The sequence below is a fragment of the Bombyx mori genome, chromosome 4, assembly GCF_030269925.1.
Source record: "Bombyx mori chromosome 4, ASM3026992v2".
NCBI classification, from domain to species: domain Eukaryota; kingdom Metazoa; phylum Arthropoda; class Insecta; order Lepidoptera; family Bombycidae; genus Bombyx; species Bombyx mori.
The window spans coordinates 18,785,295-18,805,731 of NC_085110.1; the positions used below are offsets into that span (position 1 = coordinate 18,785,295).

General features: G+C 44.2%; 1 protein-coding gene across 2 annotated transcripts in view; it reads left to right on the top strand.

Annotated features, from left to right (window-relative positions):
* Positions 1–20,437, top strand: part of LOC101741863 (uncharacterized) — a 39,895-nt gene that overhangs the window by 11,644 nt on the left and 7,814 nt on the right. For both annotated transcript variants that reach the window (XM_038021870.2, XM_038021871.2), the window contains exons 3-7: positions 14,852–14,916; positions 15,456–15,885; positions 16,227–17,256; positions 18,611–19,020; positions 19,113–20,300. In XM_038021870.2, the coding sequence (XP_037877798.1) occupies positions 14,852–14,916; positions 15,456–15,885; positions 16,227–17,256; positions 18,611–19,020; positions 19,113–20,300 (3,123 nt within the window). The remainder of the gene's footprint in view (positions 1–14,851; positions 14,917–15,455; positions 15,886–16,226; positions 17,257–18,610; positions 19,021–19,112; positions 20,301–20,437) is intronic.

Sequence of the window (20,437 nt, forward strand, 5' to 3'; positions counted from 1 at the left end):
TTTCAGGAGTTCTTAATGATCTTGCGTTAAAAGTGGCTATGTGTATATCTAAAAATCTCTTCTTTTCCATTAGAGGGTGTTGGTCATTCTCCCCCACGAAGACCAATCGGCTTGGGAGAGTTGTTTTTGTTTCTATTGTTTTTCTTTTATATTCATGTGTTAGTTCCTTTTTCCGTCCGTCGATAATTCGTTGCTATTGTTTTTGACCTGTCGTCAATGTTGTGAAAGAGTTAGATCGACCTCTCATCAAATCGAATGCATTCGTTCTGTTATTCTTGGCTGAAGTTGAAGTTTGAACTTTTTTGGATTGAGAGTTTGTTTGTGGCGAAATTAAGAGTTCTCTCTTCCTCGAGTCCTTGGCGTATTTATTTTCTTTAATTATTAGTTTATCATATTTTAAATAGGCGAAATTACCTTTTCTCCGTTCTTCCATGAGTTGTGGTAGTAAAGCCTTACGTTTTTCTAAGGTTTCTTTAGAGTAATCTTCCGTGATATGCAGGTCTTGTAACTTTCTCTTATTTTTCAATATTTCCGCTTTTTACTATCTAGTAGTAAAGTATATAGTATAGGTCGGATTACCTTTGTTTGTTTTACCAATACGATATATTTTGTTGAATTCATTACTTTTGATTACTATGCCTAATTCTTTTGTTGTTGTATCTTTGACCTTGTCGATAAGCTTGGGTGTCGATTTCTCGTCTTCTGTCAATCCATGGATTATTATATTGTTAGTTTTCTTATCTCTCTCTAAAATTTCGATTTTCTTTTCCAGGTTCTCTACTTTTAGTTTTAAGTGTTTATTTTCCTCTAAAATAGGTTTTAATTTCTCATCCATTTTGTTCATTATGGTTTTGGTTATGGATTCAGATTGATTTTTCATCTCAATTTTCATTTTATCGAATAAGAGTTGAAATTGTTCTTCCATATTTATACGTGTAATGGAACGTAATGGAATTAACGTAAACTTTTACAATCAAAATGATATCCTGGCAACTCTATACTAACTGTCACTATCGAATTTCGTATTTGACAGCAGACAGTTTGACAACGAAATCTGTAGTGCCAACATAAAATCTTTATAAGTTTTAACCTCTAAATAGAGAAAGCGCGGGAAGTGTTGAATTAGGCGGGCGTCTTTTTTTGGCTAAACTTTTGAAAATTAAATTAATTTAATATTACAGGATCAGTTAAGTTGTAAAGTGTATATATATTAGTAGTATTGATTATTTATAGTTTTAGTTTGTTTTCTTCGCCTGGTAAGTCATCTTATTGTATTATATGTAAATAGTATTTTTCTCTTGGCCTCCATGTTGGAGCCCGAAGACCCTGGAGGGACATCCCTCCAGGTGTCTCATGTAGTTACAATAGATGCTTCGGGAATGGAAACGGAAGGTTCCATTATAGATACAGACTGTTCGGAAAACATTAAATCCGTTAAAAGAAAGAGAATCTCAACTAGAAACCAAAAAAAGAGAAGGAATCACAAACATACAGATCTACCAGATTGCCAACTTTCCCCTAATGATATAAAGGATAATGTTATACCTAAAGTGCTTGAGTCAGATGACAAAATCACTGAAATCCATCATAATGAGGTTGCTCTCTCTAAAAACATTACGAGTAACCCTCGCACTGCTAGGCTGCTTTACCAGGCGTCAGACCCTGCACCTTATGATGTACATATTCGAAAAATTTTACAACCTAATCAAACCGGATCTATTCATCCAGGACAATTTGGATTTTTTTCTTAAAAAAAAATCAATAAAAAGCATTGTAGAGGGAGGCATAAAAAAATTTGAAGGAATAGGTTGTCCTTACAATTTAAAACATTCCAGGACGCTAACACATTTCTAAATCACAAATCGCTTGATGCTAATAAATACAAAGCATTTATTCCGGCCTTCACTATCACCCGCATGGGAATAGTGAGAGGTGTTCCATGTGACTGGGACGAGAAAGATGTTATAGAAAATATAGAGCTTCCGCAGAACTGTGGAAGCATTCTGAAAGTTCGGAGACTAAACAGAAATGTATATGACGGCGAGACACCCAAGTTTGTTCCAACTGAGACCGTAGTTTTGACCTTTGATGGGAAGGTGTTACCTCCCAAGGTCTTTATATGTTTCAACTCCCTACCTGTAGAGCTTTATATTTACCCCACGCTGCAATGCTTTAATTGCTGCCGTTTTGGCCACACCAAAATGCAATGCAGAGGCACTCCAAGGTGTTACAAATGTGGTGACAACCATTCAGGTATAAGTTGCGAGACGGAAAGAGATGATGCTGTGTGTATTTTATGTTCTGGTTCCCATTTCGCAACAGATAAAAAATGCCCGGAGTATGCTAGGCAGAAAGCTATAAAAGAAACAATGGCTAGAAACTCTATATCCTATTCAGAAGCAAGTAAAGTCTATCCACCAGTTTCAAAATCTTATGCTGACATTGTTGCTTCTGCTTCATCAGCCCCTTCTGGTCCAACTATGACTTATTCAAGTCCCTATAATTTAACAAGCCCTTTTAAGAGTCCGACTCAATCATATAAGAAAACAGTATTCTTGAAACCCAAAGCTCGTCCCAGAAATTCTAGTAAGGGATATGATCAAAAAGCGCATGCAGAGCTTATCCAAGATTACAGCAACATTCCTTCCTTTTCTACAGGTTGTCTCAAAAATTACAATGATTTGTCAGAAATAATAACAAATGATCTCATCATTTCTATAATTCAGTACCTTTCACAATCGAACATAATTAAAATACCGTCCAACGATGCCGTTTCTTCAAAAAGTTTTGTAACTAATGGACAGTCAGGACCATCCACGAAACCTGTCTCTGGTGATTCAATGGAATTGCCGGAGTATTAATAGTAAAAAAAGTGACTTAATTTTTTTATTGAATAGTTACAAACCATTTGCAGTCTCTCTTCAAGAGACTTGGCTTCGTCCCGGATTCAATTTTAGAATTCCAGGACATGTCTCTCTTAGAGAAGACAGAACAGATGGGTATGGAGGAGTGGCACTAATTCTTAGGGGAGGTGTGCCCTTTGTCCACATACCCATCCCTAATCACAGTGATAAATTTTCTATTATTGCTGCTAGTGTAAATAATATCTGTTTTGTAAATATGTATATACCTCACCCTTCCAATGAAGTCTTTGACGATATTCGTAGCATCCTATCTTCCCTCCCGCGCCCTATTTTGGTTATGGGAGATTTCAATGCACATCATTCTATGTGGGGAAGTTCTAAGTCTGATCATTATGGGGCTAGAATCTTAGATATCTTAGATGATAATAATTTATGTCTTTTAAACTCTGGTTGTCCTACTAGAAGAACACAGCCCCATGAGGGTATTAGTGCACCAGATCTTACCCTTTGTAGTCCCTCACTTGCTCCTACATTAAACTGGTGGCCTCTATCGTCTTCATATGGAAGCGATCGCTTTCCGCTAATGGTATCATTTCCTCAAAAAATTGGTGAAAAGACATCAAAGGCCCCTCCCCGGCTAAAATATAGACTTAAGGATGCCAACTGGCCATTATTTGGAGATAAAGTTCAACAAAATTTATCAACCATACCTCCACTAAATGACAGCAGTAATGATCTTTGTGCTGAAGCTTTTACACGGGCTCTACTACAAGCTGCTGAGGAAGTTTTTCCTATAAAAAACAATAGTGGAAATGGGTATATTTCATCACCTCCTTGGTGGGACAGTGAGTGTTCTGCTGCGATAGCTGAGAGAAAGATATCTGAAGAAAATTACAGAGAAAATTCTACACAAAATTTTAATATTCTTAGTAATCTTATAACTAAAACTCGTAAATTATTAAAACAAAAAAGATTCAATAGCTGGAAATCTTTTTGTGCCTCAATTTCACCAAAATTACTCCATCTCAAGTTTGGCAAAATATTCGTAGATTCAGATTCGCTTTCAAACCTCCTTTTTTTGGCCGGTACCTCTTCAAGAAAGCCGGAAGGGAACCGACGGCGCAGTGCCACCACTGCGCGGACCGCGACGAGGAAGACACAGCGGAACATACATTGGCGCGTTGCTCTGGATTCCATGAGCAACGCGCCGCCCTCGTCGTGGTCATAAGAGAGGACCTCTCGCTGCCGCGCGTCGTGGTTACGATGCTCGGCAGCGACGCGTCCTGGAAGGCGATGCTCGACTTCTGCGAGTCCACCATATCGCAGAAGGAGGCGGCGGAGCGAGAGAGGGAGAGCTCTTCCCTTTCCGCACCGATCCGTCGCCGTCGAGCCGGGGGCCGGAGGCGGGAATACGCCCGTACGTCCCGGCCCCTGTAGGTAGCGGCCTCCCCTCGGTGAAGGTCAAGGGGCGACCTGAGGGGGTGAAGCCGCGCGGCGCGCTACCAGCACTCTAGCGCGCTGCCGTGGAGTGAATAGAGCGACCGGTCAACGGTGTATCGCGTCCCGACCCGGCAGGCTGGTTCTGGTCCAGCGGGGTATTCCGGGACACCAGCGGCACCGTCTGGGCGGCCCGACGGGCAGCCGTACCGAGACGGCTGACGTTTCAGAGCCTTCGATTCGCCTCGAAGGCTCCGTCGGCTGGGCGTCCTTGGGGTGAGCCGCGCCGTCTGGTTGTAGTGTTGACCGCGGTAGCCCCCCTACCTCATCCGCGTTCTGACCTCGGAGGGGATCGGACGTCGGGTGTAAGAGTGCAGGGGAGTCGTTTAGTGGGTGGGTCCTAAAATCCTTGGGCCCGCGGTCTGCTCACAACACCATGCAGATCGTTGAGTCTCACATACCCCGCGTGCCCCTTTTGCGCGGCGACCTCGTAGGAGGTTCGGCCATCTACGCGAAAAAAAAAAAAAAAAAAGGTCTCCTTTCATGGATAGTAGTACAGTTGATTTATTTCTGGACAAATTAGCTCCACCATTTGTCCCGTCTATAGATAATATTTCTTCTGACTCACAGCCTTCTCTCCTCTCCCAGCATGATAGTAGCGATTCATTCATTTCCTTTAGCCTTTCAGAACTCAAAGGGGTTCTTTCAGGGCTTAGGGACTCAGCCCCGGGTTGTGATGGAATTCCATATTCTTTTCTTCAAAACCTGAACGACTCCTGCCTTTCTTATTTTCTCAGTTTAATTAATTCAATCTTAACATCAGGTAATATTCCTCCATCATGGAAAATCCATGAAGTTATCCCAATACATAAACCCAACAAACCCATTAATAATCCATCATCATACAGACCAATTGCATTAGCTTCAGTGATTTCCAAAATTTGCGAACATCTAGTTAAAAATAGACTAGAATGATTTATTGAGAGTAAGGGGTTACTATCTCCTAACCAGTTTGAATTTAGGAAAGGTAGGAGTACGATGGATAGTCTCAGCATTTTTATGACAGACATAAGATTTCATTTCATACAATAAGTCTGTGTTAGCAGCATTCTTAGATGTGTCTGCAGCCTATGATAATGTCAACCTTTAGATTCTGAAACAAAAAATTATTAATTTGAATATCCCACAAATTTTCATAAGTTTCATAATCAATCTTCTCTCTGGTAGAATGCTTAAAGTAATATCAGAAGACTCTTATCAATCCCGTATTGCCTGGAAAGGTTTACCCCAGGGCTCAGTTTTAAGTCCCTTACTTTACAATATATATTCTCATGATCTGGAAGCCTCCCTTAGGGGTAAAGTTAACACACTCCAATATGCAGATGATTTACTCCTCTATGTCTCTGGTGATTCTGTTGACAACATGTCTGATACTGTCACATATTCTCTTAAGTTGCTAAAAGTTTGGCTTGACAATAACTCTCTAAGCCTTTCAGTTCCTAAAAGTATTATAGTCTTATTTTCACGTATGAGGCTTCCTCCATCAGTGTCTGTATTTTATAATAACATTAGAGTTCCCGTTAAAAGTGAAGCAACATTTCTTGGGGTAATTTTAGACTCAAGACTTACAGGAAGCCCTCATTGCTACTATATAAGTGCTAAATGTGTGAAGATTCTAAATATATTGCGTTGCCTCTCTGGAGTTTGGTGGGGAGCCCACCCTTTCTCTCTAAAGCTTTTGTATAATGCCCTAATAAGGAGTATTTTAGACTATGGAACATTTATACTTGAACCCTGTAATGCAGTAGCCCTCCATAAGTTAGACATTATCCAGTCTAAGGCTCTGAGAATAATTGCTGGGGCTATGCGTTCGAGCCCTATTAACGCTTTGCAGGTCGAATGTTCTGAAGCCCCCCTGCACCTCAGACGACAATTTCTTTGTGACCGGTTTCTGTTCAGAGCATTCCAAGTTTATAATCATCCTCTTTACACTAAGTTACGGTCTCTGCTGGAATGTATGGATTATCCGTACTGGGCTCATAAATCGCCGCCATGCCTTATTGTTAGTCTCCAAAAGTACTTAGCTCTTCAAGCTCCTACACATAGATCACAATTCCTTCCAATATTTTGTGTTAACTATGATGCCCTAACTTTAAATCCATCTATTATGTTTGATTTCGGCCTAAGTAAACAAGATCTTTCTAATTAGCCAAATTTGTTGATATTATTGACAGTGACAGCCGATGGAAAAATTGTCATTTAATTTTTAGCGATTCCTCCAAACCTGATCCCGAGGAGTGTGTGGGGGTCGGCATTTTCCATCAACAGTTTGGCATTGTTCTGAAAATAAAATTGCCTCCAGAGACTTCAGTATTTACTGGAGAATATTTTGGTCTGCTGAAGTCTCTCTCTGGAGTACATTTTAATGATGAAGCTTAAAAAGTCAATAATTTTAACTGACGCTAAAAGTGCCCTCCAAGCCTTGGAAAGTTTTCCTTTTAACAGTAACCGAAATAATCATCCTGTGATTATTGCATGTCGTGATTTATTGTATCAATGTTGCATCAAAAATTACACAGTTTCTTTTGCTTGGATTCCGGGGCACTCGGGTATCTTTGGCAATGCCAAGGCCGATAGCCTTGCCAAAGCTGCGGTCAATGATGGAGATTTGGTTCCGTACAAAAACTTTTGTTGTGATTTGGCTCTGCTTCCTAAATCCCAGTTATTGAATTCTTGGACACACATTTGGCGTTCTTCAAGTCAGACTAAAGGTCGATATTACAGCACGATCCAGGTGGATATACTTCCTAAACCGTGGTATTCAAATCTAACGTTTGGTAAAGCTATCACATCGACCCTTATTCGCATGAGGTTGGGCCATGCATGCATTCCCTTGCATTTGGCAAGGCTTAACCTTTTGCCTAGCGATATATGTGAGTGTGGCAATGACGTTGGGGATTTTAATCATATATTCTTTGCCTGTCCTCGAAATGACCGTTCCGCTTTTATTTCCTCACTTTTGTCTATTAAAATTCCTTTTCCTACTTCAATTTCTATCCTTTTATCTAATATCAATATTGATGTACATAGAATTTTAGCTAGTTTCATTTTTCATAATAATATAAAATTGTAACCATTTATGTACTTAGTTTATATAATATATATACCTGATCTTTTTTCCAAATTCCGTTCCAATTTCAAATCCAAAAAATAAATCCATTAACACACTTCCTAACCTTTTTGCATGGCTGACGCACAAACCGTGCAGGCCAAGAAATGGGAGAAAAAAAAAAACCCTCTAAATATCTAGGTTTTGTTCACAATATCGTTAATTCCAGGTTTTGTGCCACGAATTTAGTTTAGAAATACTCAGTGTCACTTTCCTTAATACTGGGATGCAGCTTGCCTGCGGGATTTCACCTCCAAGTATACACTTTTATGTTGTTAATAACGAACAGATACACAGCGATGTTTACGACACGAGTACCGGAAACGGAATTCCTAACTAATACGGAGCTTTTATTTCTGTCTCATGCGTCTCCGTCCCTGGCCCGTCGCGGCGTCGTCCAGCCCAACGTTCTCCGATATTTAAATCACCCACGTCTCGCACCACTGATTCCTTCAATCGTTTTAGTATCTACACGTATTATGCAGGTACGCCTGCGCATCACAAATGACTTCAATCACTCATTCATTGCTTTCGGATACTTCTTGCGTATTTATTACTACATTAGAAATCACACAAATATTATTCACGTTTTTTCGATCAATCTCGAATACAAATAAACATATACACCGTTGTAACTATACTGACATCTTAGAACTTATATCTCAAGGTGGGTGGCGCATTCACGTGGTAAATGTCTATGGGCTCCAGTAACCACTTAACACCAGGTGGGCTGTGAGCTCGTCCAACCATCTAAGCAATAAAAAAAAAACAACAACATTTCAAAATTTACCTAATAGTCATTATACTAAATATTGGATCTTTCTAAGCGAGAAAGCTATAACAATATTACACTGTTTAGTAATATATTCATTAATAGTGTACTAGTGCTCCCGCAATTGTCGAAATTCGACTATAATTAATTTAAATTATAAATTTGAACATTATTATGGTTCTATTCTCAAAGACTTATACATAATTATTCACAGATTTCGCCAAGACATATAATAGACAAATATTATTAAAGACAAACAATACTAATCTATTCTCTATTTGACCACAGACTTTAAAATAATAAAAGTTTAACAACAAACAAAGTATACATGTATTTGTAAGCTTGAGGGTAGACATTATCTTGTTGAACACCAAGTAAAACGATGTCACTTTTGATTCCTGATTTAATCAACAATATGTTATCTTAACAATTCACTTTAACACTTGTCCAACTTTAACCAGTACGTACAACAGTCACTGAATCTCACAACGTAACAAGGATATAGTAAGTGCACCAGGCAAGCGCAGTCCAACGAATGTTCATTTCAAGGCACGTTCCGCCTTTTTATACTAGCCGGCGCAGCTGGCTTATGAGTCACTTCTGTTGCAGCTGTTGTTTACGAGTGGAACGACACGGCCGGCGCACCTGGCTTGTGTGAGTCACTCCTATTGCACGTGCTATATAACATAAATATCGTTAACGCCGTCACGGCCATACTGACGTGCGCTCGTCCTCGTGCGCGCATTCTTATGGTATGTCTGTGAACAACAAACGTGTTCGTTCATCCTGACATTAACGGATGCAACTTAAAACGTGGTCTATGATATTAACAATCTAGTACGGTTCGGTTCGCATAATTCTTCAGAAAATCCTATACTGGCTATAAATAACCTTCAGACTGCTTACATACCTGGGCCAGTTCATTTAAAACTCTTCAGGTATGTAAGTATGTCCCTTTTAACTTAAACCGGAATTGTTATCCCTTCAGTTTTTCGAACTGGACCGGATAATGCTAGACCGAATCGCAATCCCTGTAGCTAATTGTTGTGGCTAATCTGGATGAAAATCCCTATAGCCAAGCCATTGGACCGGACAGACCCTTCAATGACTTCACACTTTCTTTTTTTTTTTTTTTTTTCTCTTTTTTTTTGCTAGTCCGGATTAACATCTCTCTAGCCACATACAATTCTCTTTTTTTTTTCTTTTTTTTTTAATCTGCGTGTACGGTAGCCTTTGTTAAAACATTTCTTAAACCAGGACATTTATACGGAATTTCTTCAGAAATAGTGCGAGACCGACCATCGTTTTCTACATTTCCAACACCTGCACCTGAGGTGCCTGAGCTTACAGACATTGTATCACTACCCAAAGACTATGTTTGCTGTATCGCTATTTGCGGACAAAAATGTCGCTTCTATTGTCAGTGATAGAGTCGTCTCATCATTAAGATCAGTTTCATGAACGAGATTAATTAACCCATCTGTGTACGCCGTCACGTCATCGTCACTATAATTTTCAGAAATTTCTAGTAGGCCTGACGGGCCTCGAGGTATTTCACGTAAGTTTTCATGGGGAAATTTGTACACTCTATTAGAACCATTTACATGTCTCAATTTATACCTATCGTTTTCCAAAACTGCAGTAATGTTGAAGGGACCTTTACATTTTCGGTCAACTTACGAAAACAAAATCCCCAGCGGAAAAGAGTTTGACTTTAGCTTTGCCTCGACTAAATCAAGCTTCTGTTTGTGCCCTTTTTTTTTTATGTTTTCGCTGGCCTTCGACCGTGCTAAATCAAGATCTAATCTAGAGGGATTATCACTTTGTTGAAACTTTAAGATATTTCAAGTGAACTACCCTGAACGGCAAACGTCTATTCTATTGGAGTAAACCCTGTTACTCGACAACGTGCACTATTAAGGGCAAGTTGAATATCCCCTAAGTGCTCTTGCCATCATGATTGATCTAAGTTACTTTCAGATCAAAGAGTGACTTGTTCATGAAACCGCTTACCATTGAATAAATTACTATGACTTTGTTTTATAAGACTACCTTCTGACCCTGAATGGAACATAAAGGGGAAGCCAAAACCACTTATCTGAAGCTCTGGAACACACGTTGACGTCTCTGGTTGCACCTGCCACAGCACCTGGAGCAGTGTCGTTTTTCTTCTTGTAGCGCATGGAACACCCAGAAGCTACATGACTCGCATCACCGCACACGTAACAGCTGACTTGCAGGCGAGAGCCGGGCGCCCACGGATGAGGAGGTTGTTCAGGTTTTGCTGGAATATCGAAAAAAGTTTGAGAGCAGTATCTGTCGCAACACCCTTCGGCACGATGCCCAGGTTTTCCGCAGAAATGGGAGCTTCCACGGAAAAAAACTTCGAGAGCGTTTTGGTTCTTTATCAGGATCTTCGTTTTTTCTTTTGAGGGTAAAGCCACGTAATGTGTGAAATAGACGATTTTTTGTGGTAATAACGACAGAGTTCAATTCCCGACGGATTCTTTCATCACACTGCGACAGTATTGATATAACAAATCCGGTGGCTATTTGTTCTGGCACATTAGCGTCGGGAATCTTCTTTATAAGTTGCCATAGCCGGATACCGGCTTCAGCTGGTCCCTTTTTGCTTTCCATTTCAAATTTAATAACCAGGTTGAAGTGGTCTTGCATCATTAGATAATTTTGTCAGCATCTCTTTAATAGTAGGCCAGGATATCTTACCAGGCTGTATTTTTGTGAGGCAAGTAGCAGCTCGAGCCTTAAGCGAATGTGTGAGAGTCAAAATTAAATCGACACCATCCAATACTTCAACTACTTTAAACGGCCCTTTAAGCTTCGTATCTAATTTCGTTTGATTATGCTCTTCGTATTAATGTGTGGACGAGCTCACAGCCCACCTTGTGTTAAGTGGTTACTGGAACCCATAGACATCCACAGCGTAAACGCACCACACACCTTGAGATAGAAGTTCTAAGGTCTCAGTATAGTTACAACCGCTGCCCCACTCTTCAAACCGAAATACACCACTGCTTCACGGCAGAAATAGGCAGGGTGATGGTACCCGTGCGGTCGATGGCACTATACGGAGCACCCGTCTGGTGCCACGTCCTTACCCACGAGAACGTCGCCGCGCTGCGACGCCGGCAGCGCGCGATCGCAGTCAGAGTTATTCAATGATACCTCACAGTCTCCTACGAGGCGGCGCGCTCTAGCGCAAGTGCAGCCGGAGCGCGGGGGCTCCAATATCGGCAGTCCATGCTGGAGGCGTGGTCTCGTCGTTTGGCGGACCCGTCGGCCGGCCTCCGTACCGTCGAGGCGATCTGCCCGGTTCTCGCGGACTGGGTGGGCCGCGACCGCGGAAGTCTCACCTCCGGCTACCTGTGCAGACTCACAAGACATTTTACCACCATGCAAACTTCTTACCGCAACAAATCTTACCAGCCACCACGCAAACTACAATTTTACGGGTTCCACCTCTCTTACACGATGTTACTCCCACACTGAGGAAGCCAACCGCGAACACTTGTCAAGCACGCACAAGCACGCACTTCACCGGAAAAACCTGCATCCGCCAGCGGAACCCGAACACCGCCGCATCGCCAGACACGAACGCACCGGACGTCTTATCTTACAGGTCACGACGACTTCAGATGTGTCAATTTTTCTTCCCCACGGAAACTTCCTTGCTTTCTTGTTTGCTTGCTTGCTGGAGCCCGAAGTCATCGAACGTGTAGTGTTATTGGTATTGAATCGAGTAGATTCCAAAATTTCAGCGACAATTCACAGTCTCATGTCCTGGTTTACTGTACTAGTGCCATGTAACTCTAGCAGTAGTCATTGGCTTAAAAACGATTCGTGTCGGAACTACCCACTCGTCATGACAGATCCATTATTGCGATCGAAGTTTCACTTGAGATTTGCACTTGCCTTAATTTCTTGCAATAGCTTGTTACGTGTTGTATTTCCGTTAGTAAATGCCATGTGATGAAGTCGACAGTCAAACTGGGCAACATGAGCCAGAACGTAAGATGTGACGATTTCTTCGTGGCTCAGATCTTCCATCGAGGTAACAGAGACGTTATTACACGACTTACGTATGCTGCATTCACGCTCTTGTGGCGTACCACTACTAGTATTCTGATCTGCATCATGTTTTTTTTGCTGTACTTCGAACATGTTCAAACACGTCACGCCAGTGAGAGTAGAGTCCTGATCCCACTTCTGATGTAAGCTTGAGGGTAGACATTATCTTGTTGAACACCAAGTAAAACGATGTCACTTTTGATTCCTGATTTAATCAACAATATGTTATCTTAACAATTCACTTTAACACTTGTCCAACTTTAACCAGTACGTACAACAGTCACTGAATCTCACAACGTAACAAGGATATAGTAAGTGCACCAGGCAAGCGCAGTCCAACGAATGTTCATTTCAAGGCACGTTCCGCCTTTTTATACTAGCCGGCGCAGCTGGCTTATGAGTCACTTCTGTTGCAGCTGTTGTTTACGAGTGGAACGACACGGCCGGCGCACCTGGCTTGTGTGAGTCACTCCTATTGCACGTGCTATATAACATAAATATCGTTAACGCCGTCATATTTAAGTGTGTGTTTGTCAAATAGATGGCAGTGTGTGTAATGTTTTTTTTATTGATTTATAGTGTTTTTTATGCATAATTTAAAAAAATATTAACATTCTGCACTCCTTCTGTATATTCTATATACGTTCTATATCACGTATTAATATATAGATAGTATTTAGTATTAATGGTCAACAAATAAATAAATCATTCAGATCCTGCAGCTCTAAACCGTCGTCAAAGTACTTTACGACACTCTTATCATGAGCATACAATATAATGAATTTCGATTTTTGAAGTTATAGGTACTTCTTTAGGCGCGTTGACCGTGACACAAAAAGAACAGAATGAAGTTGCCCACTAAATCGCTCATTACAATACGACCGACGTAGCTTGGCGAGTCTGAATATAGCCGCAGGTGAACTTTCCGAACCGTACCGAGAATTATCGAATTTATACGATGTCAAGAAAAGGGATGTCCAATGTGCGTGTTTGAGGATGTTGTATAATCGTTTTTTTTTTGAAATTGATTAAAATTTAAATAAAAAATAAATATATAAATTTAATAAAAATAAAGTATAACTTCTTACGCGCGTAAGTAAGTACACGCATCCTTTTTTTTTTCAACATGTGAAACATCATTATGGTATATGTCGCGACGCGCCACCTATGTACCTACATAGTAAAATATTACATGAATCGAATATCAAAGTCAATGAAGGTTGCTATTTGTTGTCGTCATTGTCACGCGGGGAGACAATGTTGATAAACTCCATTGAATGGGTATGAGCAGGGGGACTCATCTCACAACAGACATCCGTCCCCATCCTATTCATATGTGATTAGTTGTAATTTGTTGTCATAAAATCATTAAAACACTATTGATTTGCTACCTGTGGTATTATTTTACATCTCAACAAAATAAATGAAGATGGCGGAATATCTGATGATCACAACCCCGTAATATATCTATATTAAATAGCATAGGACCGAGATAAGAACCCTTTCAACCTCCTGAAGGGACAAGTACAAATGAACGAAAACCTTTATCTGTGACACCCTAACTACAATCTATGTGATAGCTACGATCCACGTGAGCTATCACAGAGATATCGCAGCAAATCACCCTGGACTTCAAGTTTGCGCAGCTTCTCAATTGAAATATAAAAATTTAAATCAAGAATAATCGGTGTACCAGATCACGTCAACCTTATGACCATCCTCCGTGGTGTTTAATATATAATCGAATAACGCACCAGAGATTGCTCCTAGCTTATAAGCCCATGCTGTTGCTCTATATAATGAACCCTTATCATCGGAAATAAGAAATTGTAAATTATGCGTACAAACGTTAACAGGAATGGCATTAGTTCTAGATATCGCATTAGTTCTAGATATCGCCCTTTAGTTTGCTCGCTGCATTATGTTTATCTAATTTTTTTAATACTGGTACAACGAATGATCCTCTCCAAATAAGGGGCATACAGACAGTTGATAGCGAGAGATTGAAAAGAGAGTGCAGTGGATAACAGAAGTGAACGTAACATTGTCGCAGAGAAACAGCTGAAATACCATCCCAGCCAGAACCCTACGAATATCAAGAGATTTCAGATATTGTTTGACTTTATCCACAGGAATAAAAAAAAGACATATCTACATAATCAGAACGTAGGCTTATGGGATGATGATGCTAAAGATATTATATGGTTTAGTGAATAGGCATTTTGATATTACATAATTCCTCCAGAAGACTCCGAAGGATATGCTGGTGGTCAGCAACACCACTTTTTACATCATTAATGGGCGAGCTTACTCTCCCAGAGCTAGGTCCACCGCCTGGTGCTGTCATTACCGGAGCCATAGACATCGCAAGGTGAATGCCACCAGCCACCCTGAGAAACGATGTGGAAGTCTCTAATGCATCGTGTGTAATGGCAGAGCGACCCCGCAACCGGTCCGAACGGCGGGCTACTAACAATAATACCTATCTATAATATCTAATTCCGGTCCGGCGTCCGACAGGTGGTGGCCGAGGGCGCTCTGTCTCTGGAGCGCGCTGAGTTTGCTGGCTGTGATCGCACACACAGGTACTTATTCTACTTATTCAACCATTTGAAACATACGCCGTATTTTTTTAAGTTTTTTTATGGCTTAGATGTGTGGACGGGCCCATAGACAACTACAACGGAAATGTCGCCACCAACCTCGAGACATGAGCTGTAAGAGTCTCACTTTTAACAGTACAATGGCAGCCCTGCCCTTCAAACCGAATCGCATTACTGCTTCACGGCAGAAATGGGGAGGGTACATACCCGTGAGGACTCACAAAACGTCCTGCCACCAGTAAAGTATTATAAATTATAAATCAGCATTACAAATTACTAGCTGTTATCCACGATTTCGCTTCGCGTGATTGACGGAAAGTGTCCGTGTGAATAAAATAGGTTTTTGAGATAAAAGGTGGTCTATGTCACTCTCCTCACTTAATACTGTCACTTGATGTCATGTCAGTCAGTCCGTTGCTTCGGTTCAACATGAAAGAAGCACAAACAAACACACTTTCAAATGTATCCTATCAGTAGGTATGGATCAACGCGTGAAAACTTATAATGTATGTATCGTGTAGACAGTGATGACGTCCCCGAAGTAGTAGTGAGTGCTGTGACGCTGGAGAGAGACGGAGCGGTGCTGGCGGAGGTGGTCCGCGCCGCCCTCAGCCGAGCCGGAGTCCACGCCCGGGTGTCTCCGCCGGCGCCCGTCTGCTCGCGGCCTGACTCCAGCGCCTGCCTATACGCTACGCTGCGAGACCTCGTGCGCGGCTCGGTGACGGCGGCATTGCTGCCCGTGGGCGCGCAGCTCCCGCCCGCGCTGCAGCTGCGAGACGCGGGGCTAGAAGAGCTAGGCGATGCGGCCTCCCCCTCCCGACGCACCTGCCTCTCCTCCCCTCCTGCCCGATCCCTGCTCGACCTCGCCGACGAGGAAATCGCTCGTCTCTACTACGTCGCGCCCGACGTCCTGGGCGAACACAATTATACCAGGGTGTTAACGTTTCCTAAGTGAGTGCGCCACATTTCATTTATATACGTTAAAAAACTGGCAAGCTTTGTATATTGGCACCAAGGACATCCATAATCATTTGTAAATTAAGCACTATTTTACAACTCCATATGAAATTAACTTTTCACAATTTCAATTTTTCTTTAATTAAAATAGCGCAGTTTCCAGTGGCCCTTGAAATGGATAAAGTGAGATCATTTCGTTGCCTACTACTTTGTCTCGAACTATACCATTTTATTTATTAGTCATATTACGAGTATATTAGTACTGTGTACGCAAAACCAATCAACATTAAGTTTATACTAAAAAAACTCATGTACACTAACTATCATGTCCACAGTTCAACTTGCAAGATCGGAACTCGTTCCAATGCTAACCAGAGCTGCACTCAAGAAACCGGCTTTGCAACTATTCTCTCAGACGACCCTGACGAAGCGGCGCTGTTGACTGAAGTGGTGGCCCAGTGGGGACTGAGGGCACGAGTGGTAACCAGCAACGCTCACAACACCGCTCTGCCTCCTCCCGCCCTGCGCTGCACCACCACCGCCCTACGCCGTCTCCGTCACTTCACTACCGCCGGCTATAGACCTCTGGCACCGCCGCCTTGCACTGAGACTCACTGTCCCTTCGAGTCACGGCGACTCGTCAAACTCGTCAACGCTCGCCAGCTGACTCGCTCACCCAGCGCTTACAGGATCCTAGGTCGGATCGTTTTTGAGGAACAGGAATTGGTCGAGCTCGCCGAACGATCCCATACGGTCGGGCCTGAGATGGCGGCTCGTGAATTCGTGGAGTCTCGGCCGCGCTGGGCATCGCCCCCGGCCGAGGTGCGCGTCGCCGTGATCGTGCCCGCCACCTCGCCCCGCCAGGTGCAGGACGCGCGTGCCCTGCGAGCCGCCGCCGAGCTCGCGGAGAAGGACATCCTTGAGACCAAGGGAACGCTGCGTTTCAAAGTAGAACTCGTCGATGGCGGATGCGCCGCAACGCCTGCTTTTAAATACCTCACAGACGCGCTGGGCACGGAGTACGGCGCTCTGTCAGCCGTGGCTGGACCGGCGTGCGGGGCCGCATTCGCGGACGTTGCTCGGCAAAGTCCAACGCTGGCCTTGCCGTTGCTCGCGTACACACCACAAGCTCCTCCATCGGACGGGGGGGGGCACCTGGCGCTCCTAACGGGGGGCGACGCGCGGCTCTACACGGACGCCTGGGCGACTCTACTGAATCACTTCGGGTGGCGGCGACTAGCAGTTCTCAGCGAGCTTTCTATGCGACCTGCACTTGAAGTTTCACGTCTGCGCGTCGACAACATATTGGTGCACGTCGAACTCACCACAGACGCAGAAGAAGTGAACTTGGAACTTATCAACGGCGTGAGTTTATAAATAATAATCTAAACGAAATACCTATTCCAAAAAATAAACGCCCGCTGATTGCAGTACCTATTTATAGTACGTATTCCTATCGACTATATTCTTGAAGTTTCAAAACCAAGTGATAACAATTTCTACAAAATCATGCTGCCTACTTGTATCTCAAAGCAGACATATCTTCCGCCTTCCTGTATTGATTGAGAGTTGGGCCTCAGGTCTCATGGTAGAAATTGTCATGGCTGTGCCCCTGGGAATACCGATGTCCATGAGCCGGTGATCACTCACCATCGAGTAGGACGCATGCTCGTCTATTGACGATCGGCGATACCAAAAGGATAGCATTCGCATTGTGTTTTCTAGATGACTAACCCCTGCAACTACTCACACTAATAAATAAGACCAAAAAGCTGATGTAGGAAAGCACAACAGCACAGCCACCTGGGCCTTTCCCAGTCCAAGGGCTTGAAACATCCTCTAATGCAGCGGTGAACAGTTTAGGAGAAATAACATCTCCCTGCTTTACGCCACACTGCAATAGGATGGGTTCCGAAGCCCGGTCCTGTAATCGGACTAACAAAATGGCATTTTGAACAAACACTTCAACATTTCGATGTGCCGGAGATGAACTTGGCATCGTTGGAGAGACTGCACTACAGCCCAGGTCTCGATCGAATGGAAGGCTTTTTCAAGTCCACAAATGCTAAGCAAAGCAGCTTGTTATATTCTCCGGTCTTTTGTACAACCTGCCCCAGCAAATAAATGTGGTCTACGGTACTGTAGCCTTTTCGGAATCCGGCTAGTTCGGGTGACTAACAATTCTCAAACCAAAGCGCGAGACGGGTTCTAATGACTCCCGAGGATAATTTATATACATGGCTCAGAAGTGAGTTTGGTCTTCAGTTATTCAAATAACAAACAATTCTTCAAACGGGTATTATCAGTCTTTTTTAAAGAATAGTTTTACGACATTTCTGGTCCATGTCTGGGGTACATTCCATCATTACCCAGTGATCTGTTGTTCTTAAGCTGTTTGAAAGCCATTTTAAACTCGCACAAATTGGCGCCCGGGATATCTTCAGTACAGTTTCGAGCCGATCTAGCCCTAGGATATATTTCTAGGTTTTCCGCGGTTTGTCGAGTAGATATGTACCTATAACTATCCATATAACTTCCCAAAAATTCAGGTTTGTACGAAATGGCAATATCTTAGTAATAAATAAATAAAAAACACAAACAAAACCTGTAAATATTATAATTTTAAACTTTTAATCTAAAAGAGCACAGGCGTGATTGTCATGAGTCACACACATTAATTACCATGAAGGTTCAAGTTGATCTGCTTGTCTGTTCACAGTGGGCGGAGCGAGCAGCACGAGAGAACGCGCGCGTGCTGCTGGTGAGTGCAGAGGACGCGCGCGTGGTGCGGGCGGCGCTGACCGCGGGACGGCGCGCCGGGCTCGCGGCCTGCGTGTGGCTGCTGCCCGCGCTGGAGCCGCTCGGGTCGCTCGCCGACGGACATTTCAGCTTCGTCCCAAGCTGGTTCCTCGACTGGAAACCGGACTCTACGACTGAGCGTCGCCGATGGACGTCGCGTTGGAACGAGCTATGTGCGCGGGGCCCGAGGGGTGGCGGCGCGTGCCTCTCTCCACCGGCGACCGCGGCCTTGCTGTACGATGTGCTTCAGCTCTGGGCGGCCGCGTTGCGCCGACTGCTAACCTCGCGCCCGGCCTCCCTCGACGATCTGCACCGCAAAGATATAGTTCAGTGAGTAAGCGCATTTTTGGCACAAAATGTATGGTATAGAATATTTTATTTCACATTGGCAAAAATATTGTTGTATTTCGTTTTCATAACAGGTTTCTCGTCGAAGACGCAACGAAAGCCAATTACAGTGGACTCACTGGGGTATTCAAGTGGACGACAGCAGATGAGTCGAAAGCCCGCGTCGCGGATTTGTTATTGCTTCAGTGGAACAACGGGACAGCACGTCGCGTAGGGCGCTGGCACGACGGCGTCCTCGTGCTCGACGACGGTGCGATACGGTGGAACACGACAGACGGCCGCGCGCCCGACGACGGCGCCGAGCGATGCGCGCTGCAGCCGCTCGCGGACCTCCTGCGGGCTGACTGTCGCGTGGCTTTCGTGACCGTGGCCACGCTCGCCCTCGCGCTGGCGGTGAGCGCGCTGGCGGCTGGTGCCTGGCTCTGCAAGCGACGCGCCGAGCGGGAATACCGCGCCCGCCTCGCCGAGTTAGGCCTGCGTGCGCTGGTGCCCGAGCCGGGCGGCCTCGACAAGTGGGAAGTTCCCCGCGAACGTGTCGTAATTAACAGGAAGCTTGGAACTGGTGCCTTCGGCATGGTCTACGGAGGTCACGCGCTGCTCGCCGAAGATAGAGGATGGAGCGCGGTTGCCGTAAAAACCTTGAAAGCGGGTGCGACAACGGAAGAAAAACTAGACTTCCTCTCGGAAGCGGAGGCTATGAAACGGTTCGAACATAAGAATGTGGTCCGTCTCCTCGGTGTCGTCACGAAAACGGAACCCGTGTGCACAGTGATGGAATTCATGCTATACGGGGACCTGAAGAACTACTTGTTGGCGCGGCGCCACCTGGCGGGCGCGGGCGGCGCGGCGGCCGAGGAGGTGTCCCCGCAGCGCCTCACTGCGATGGCGCTGGACGTGGCTCGCGCGCTGTCGTACCTGGCGCAGCTGCGCTATGTGCACCGCGACGTCGCCGCCAGGAACTGTCTCATCAGCGCTAACCGCGTCGTGAAGCTGGCAGATTTTGGAATGACTCGACTTGTGTTCGAGAACGACTACTACAGGTTCAGCCGCAAGGGGATGCTGCCGGTGCGCTGGATGGCGCCGGAGAGTCTCGCGCTGGGCGTGTTCTCCCCCGCCTCTGACGTGTGGTCATTCGGCGTTCTGCTCTACGAAATAGTGACTTTCGGCGCGCTGCCGTTCCAAGGGCTCAGCAACTCAGAGGTGCTGGCGCGCGTGAAGGCGGGCCATACGCTCGACCTCCCCGCGGGACTGAAGCCGCAGCTGTAAGTATTCAGGTAGCAGACTGTCCAACCGGCTGCGATGACCATGGAATAACCCAACTAGCTGACGGCGACCAGATGAAGTCAGCGCTGTTGTGAACTCAAATTACGTAAATTTATTTACTCGTGCTCATTAAGTC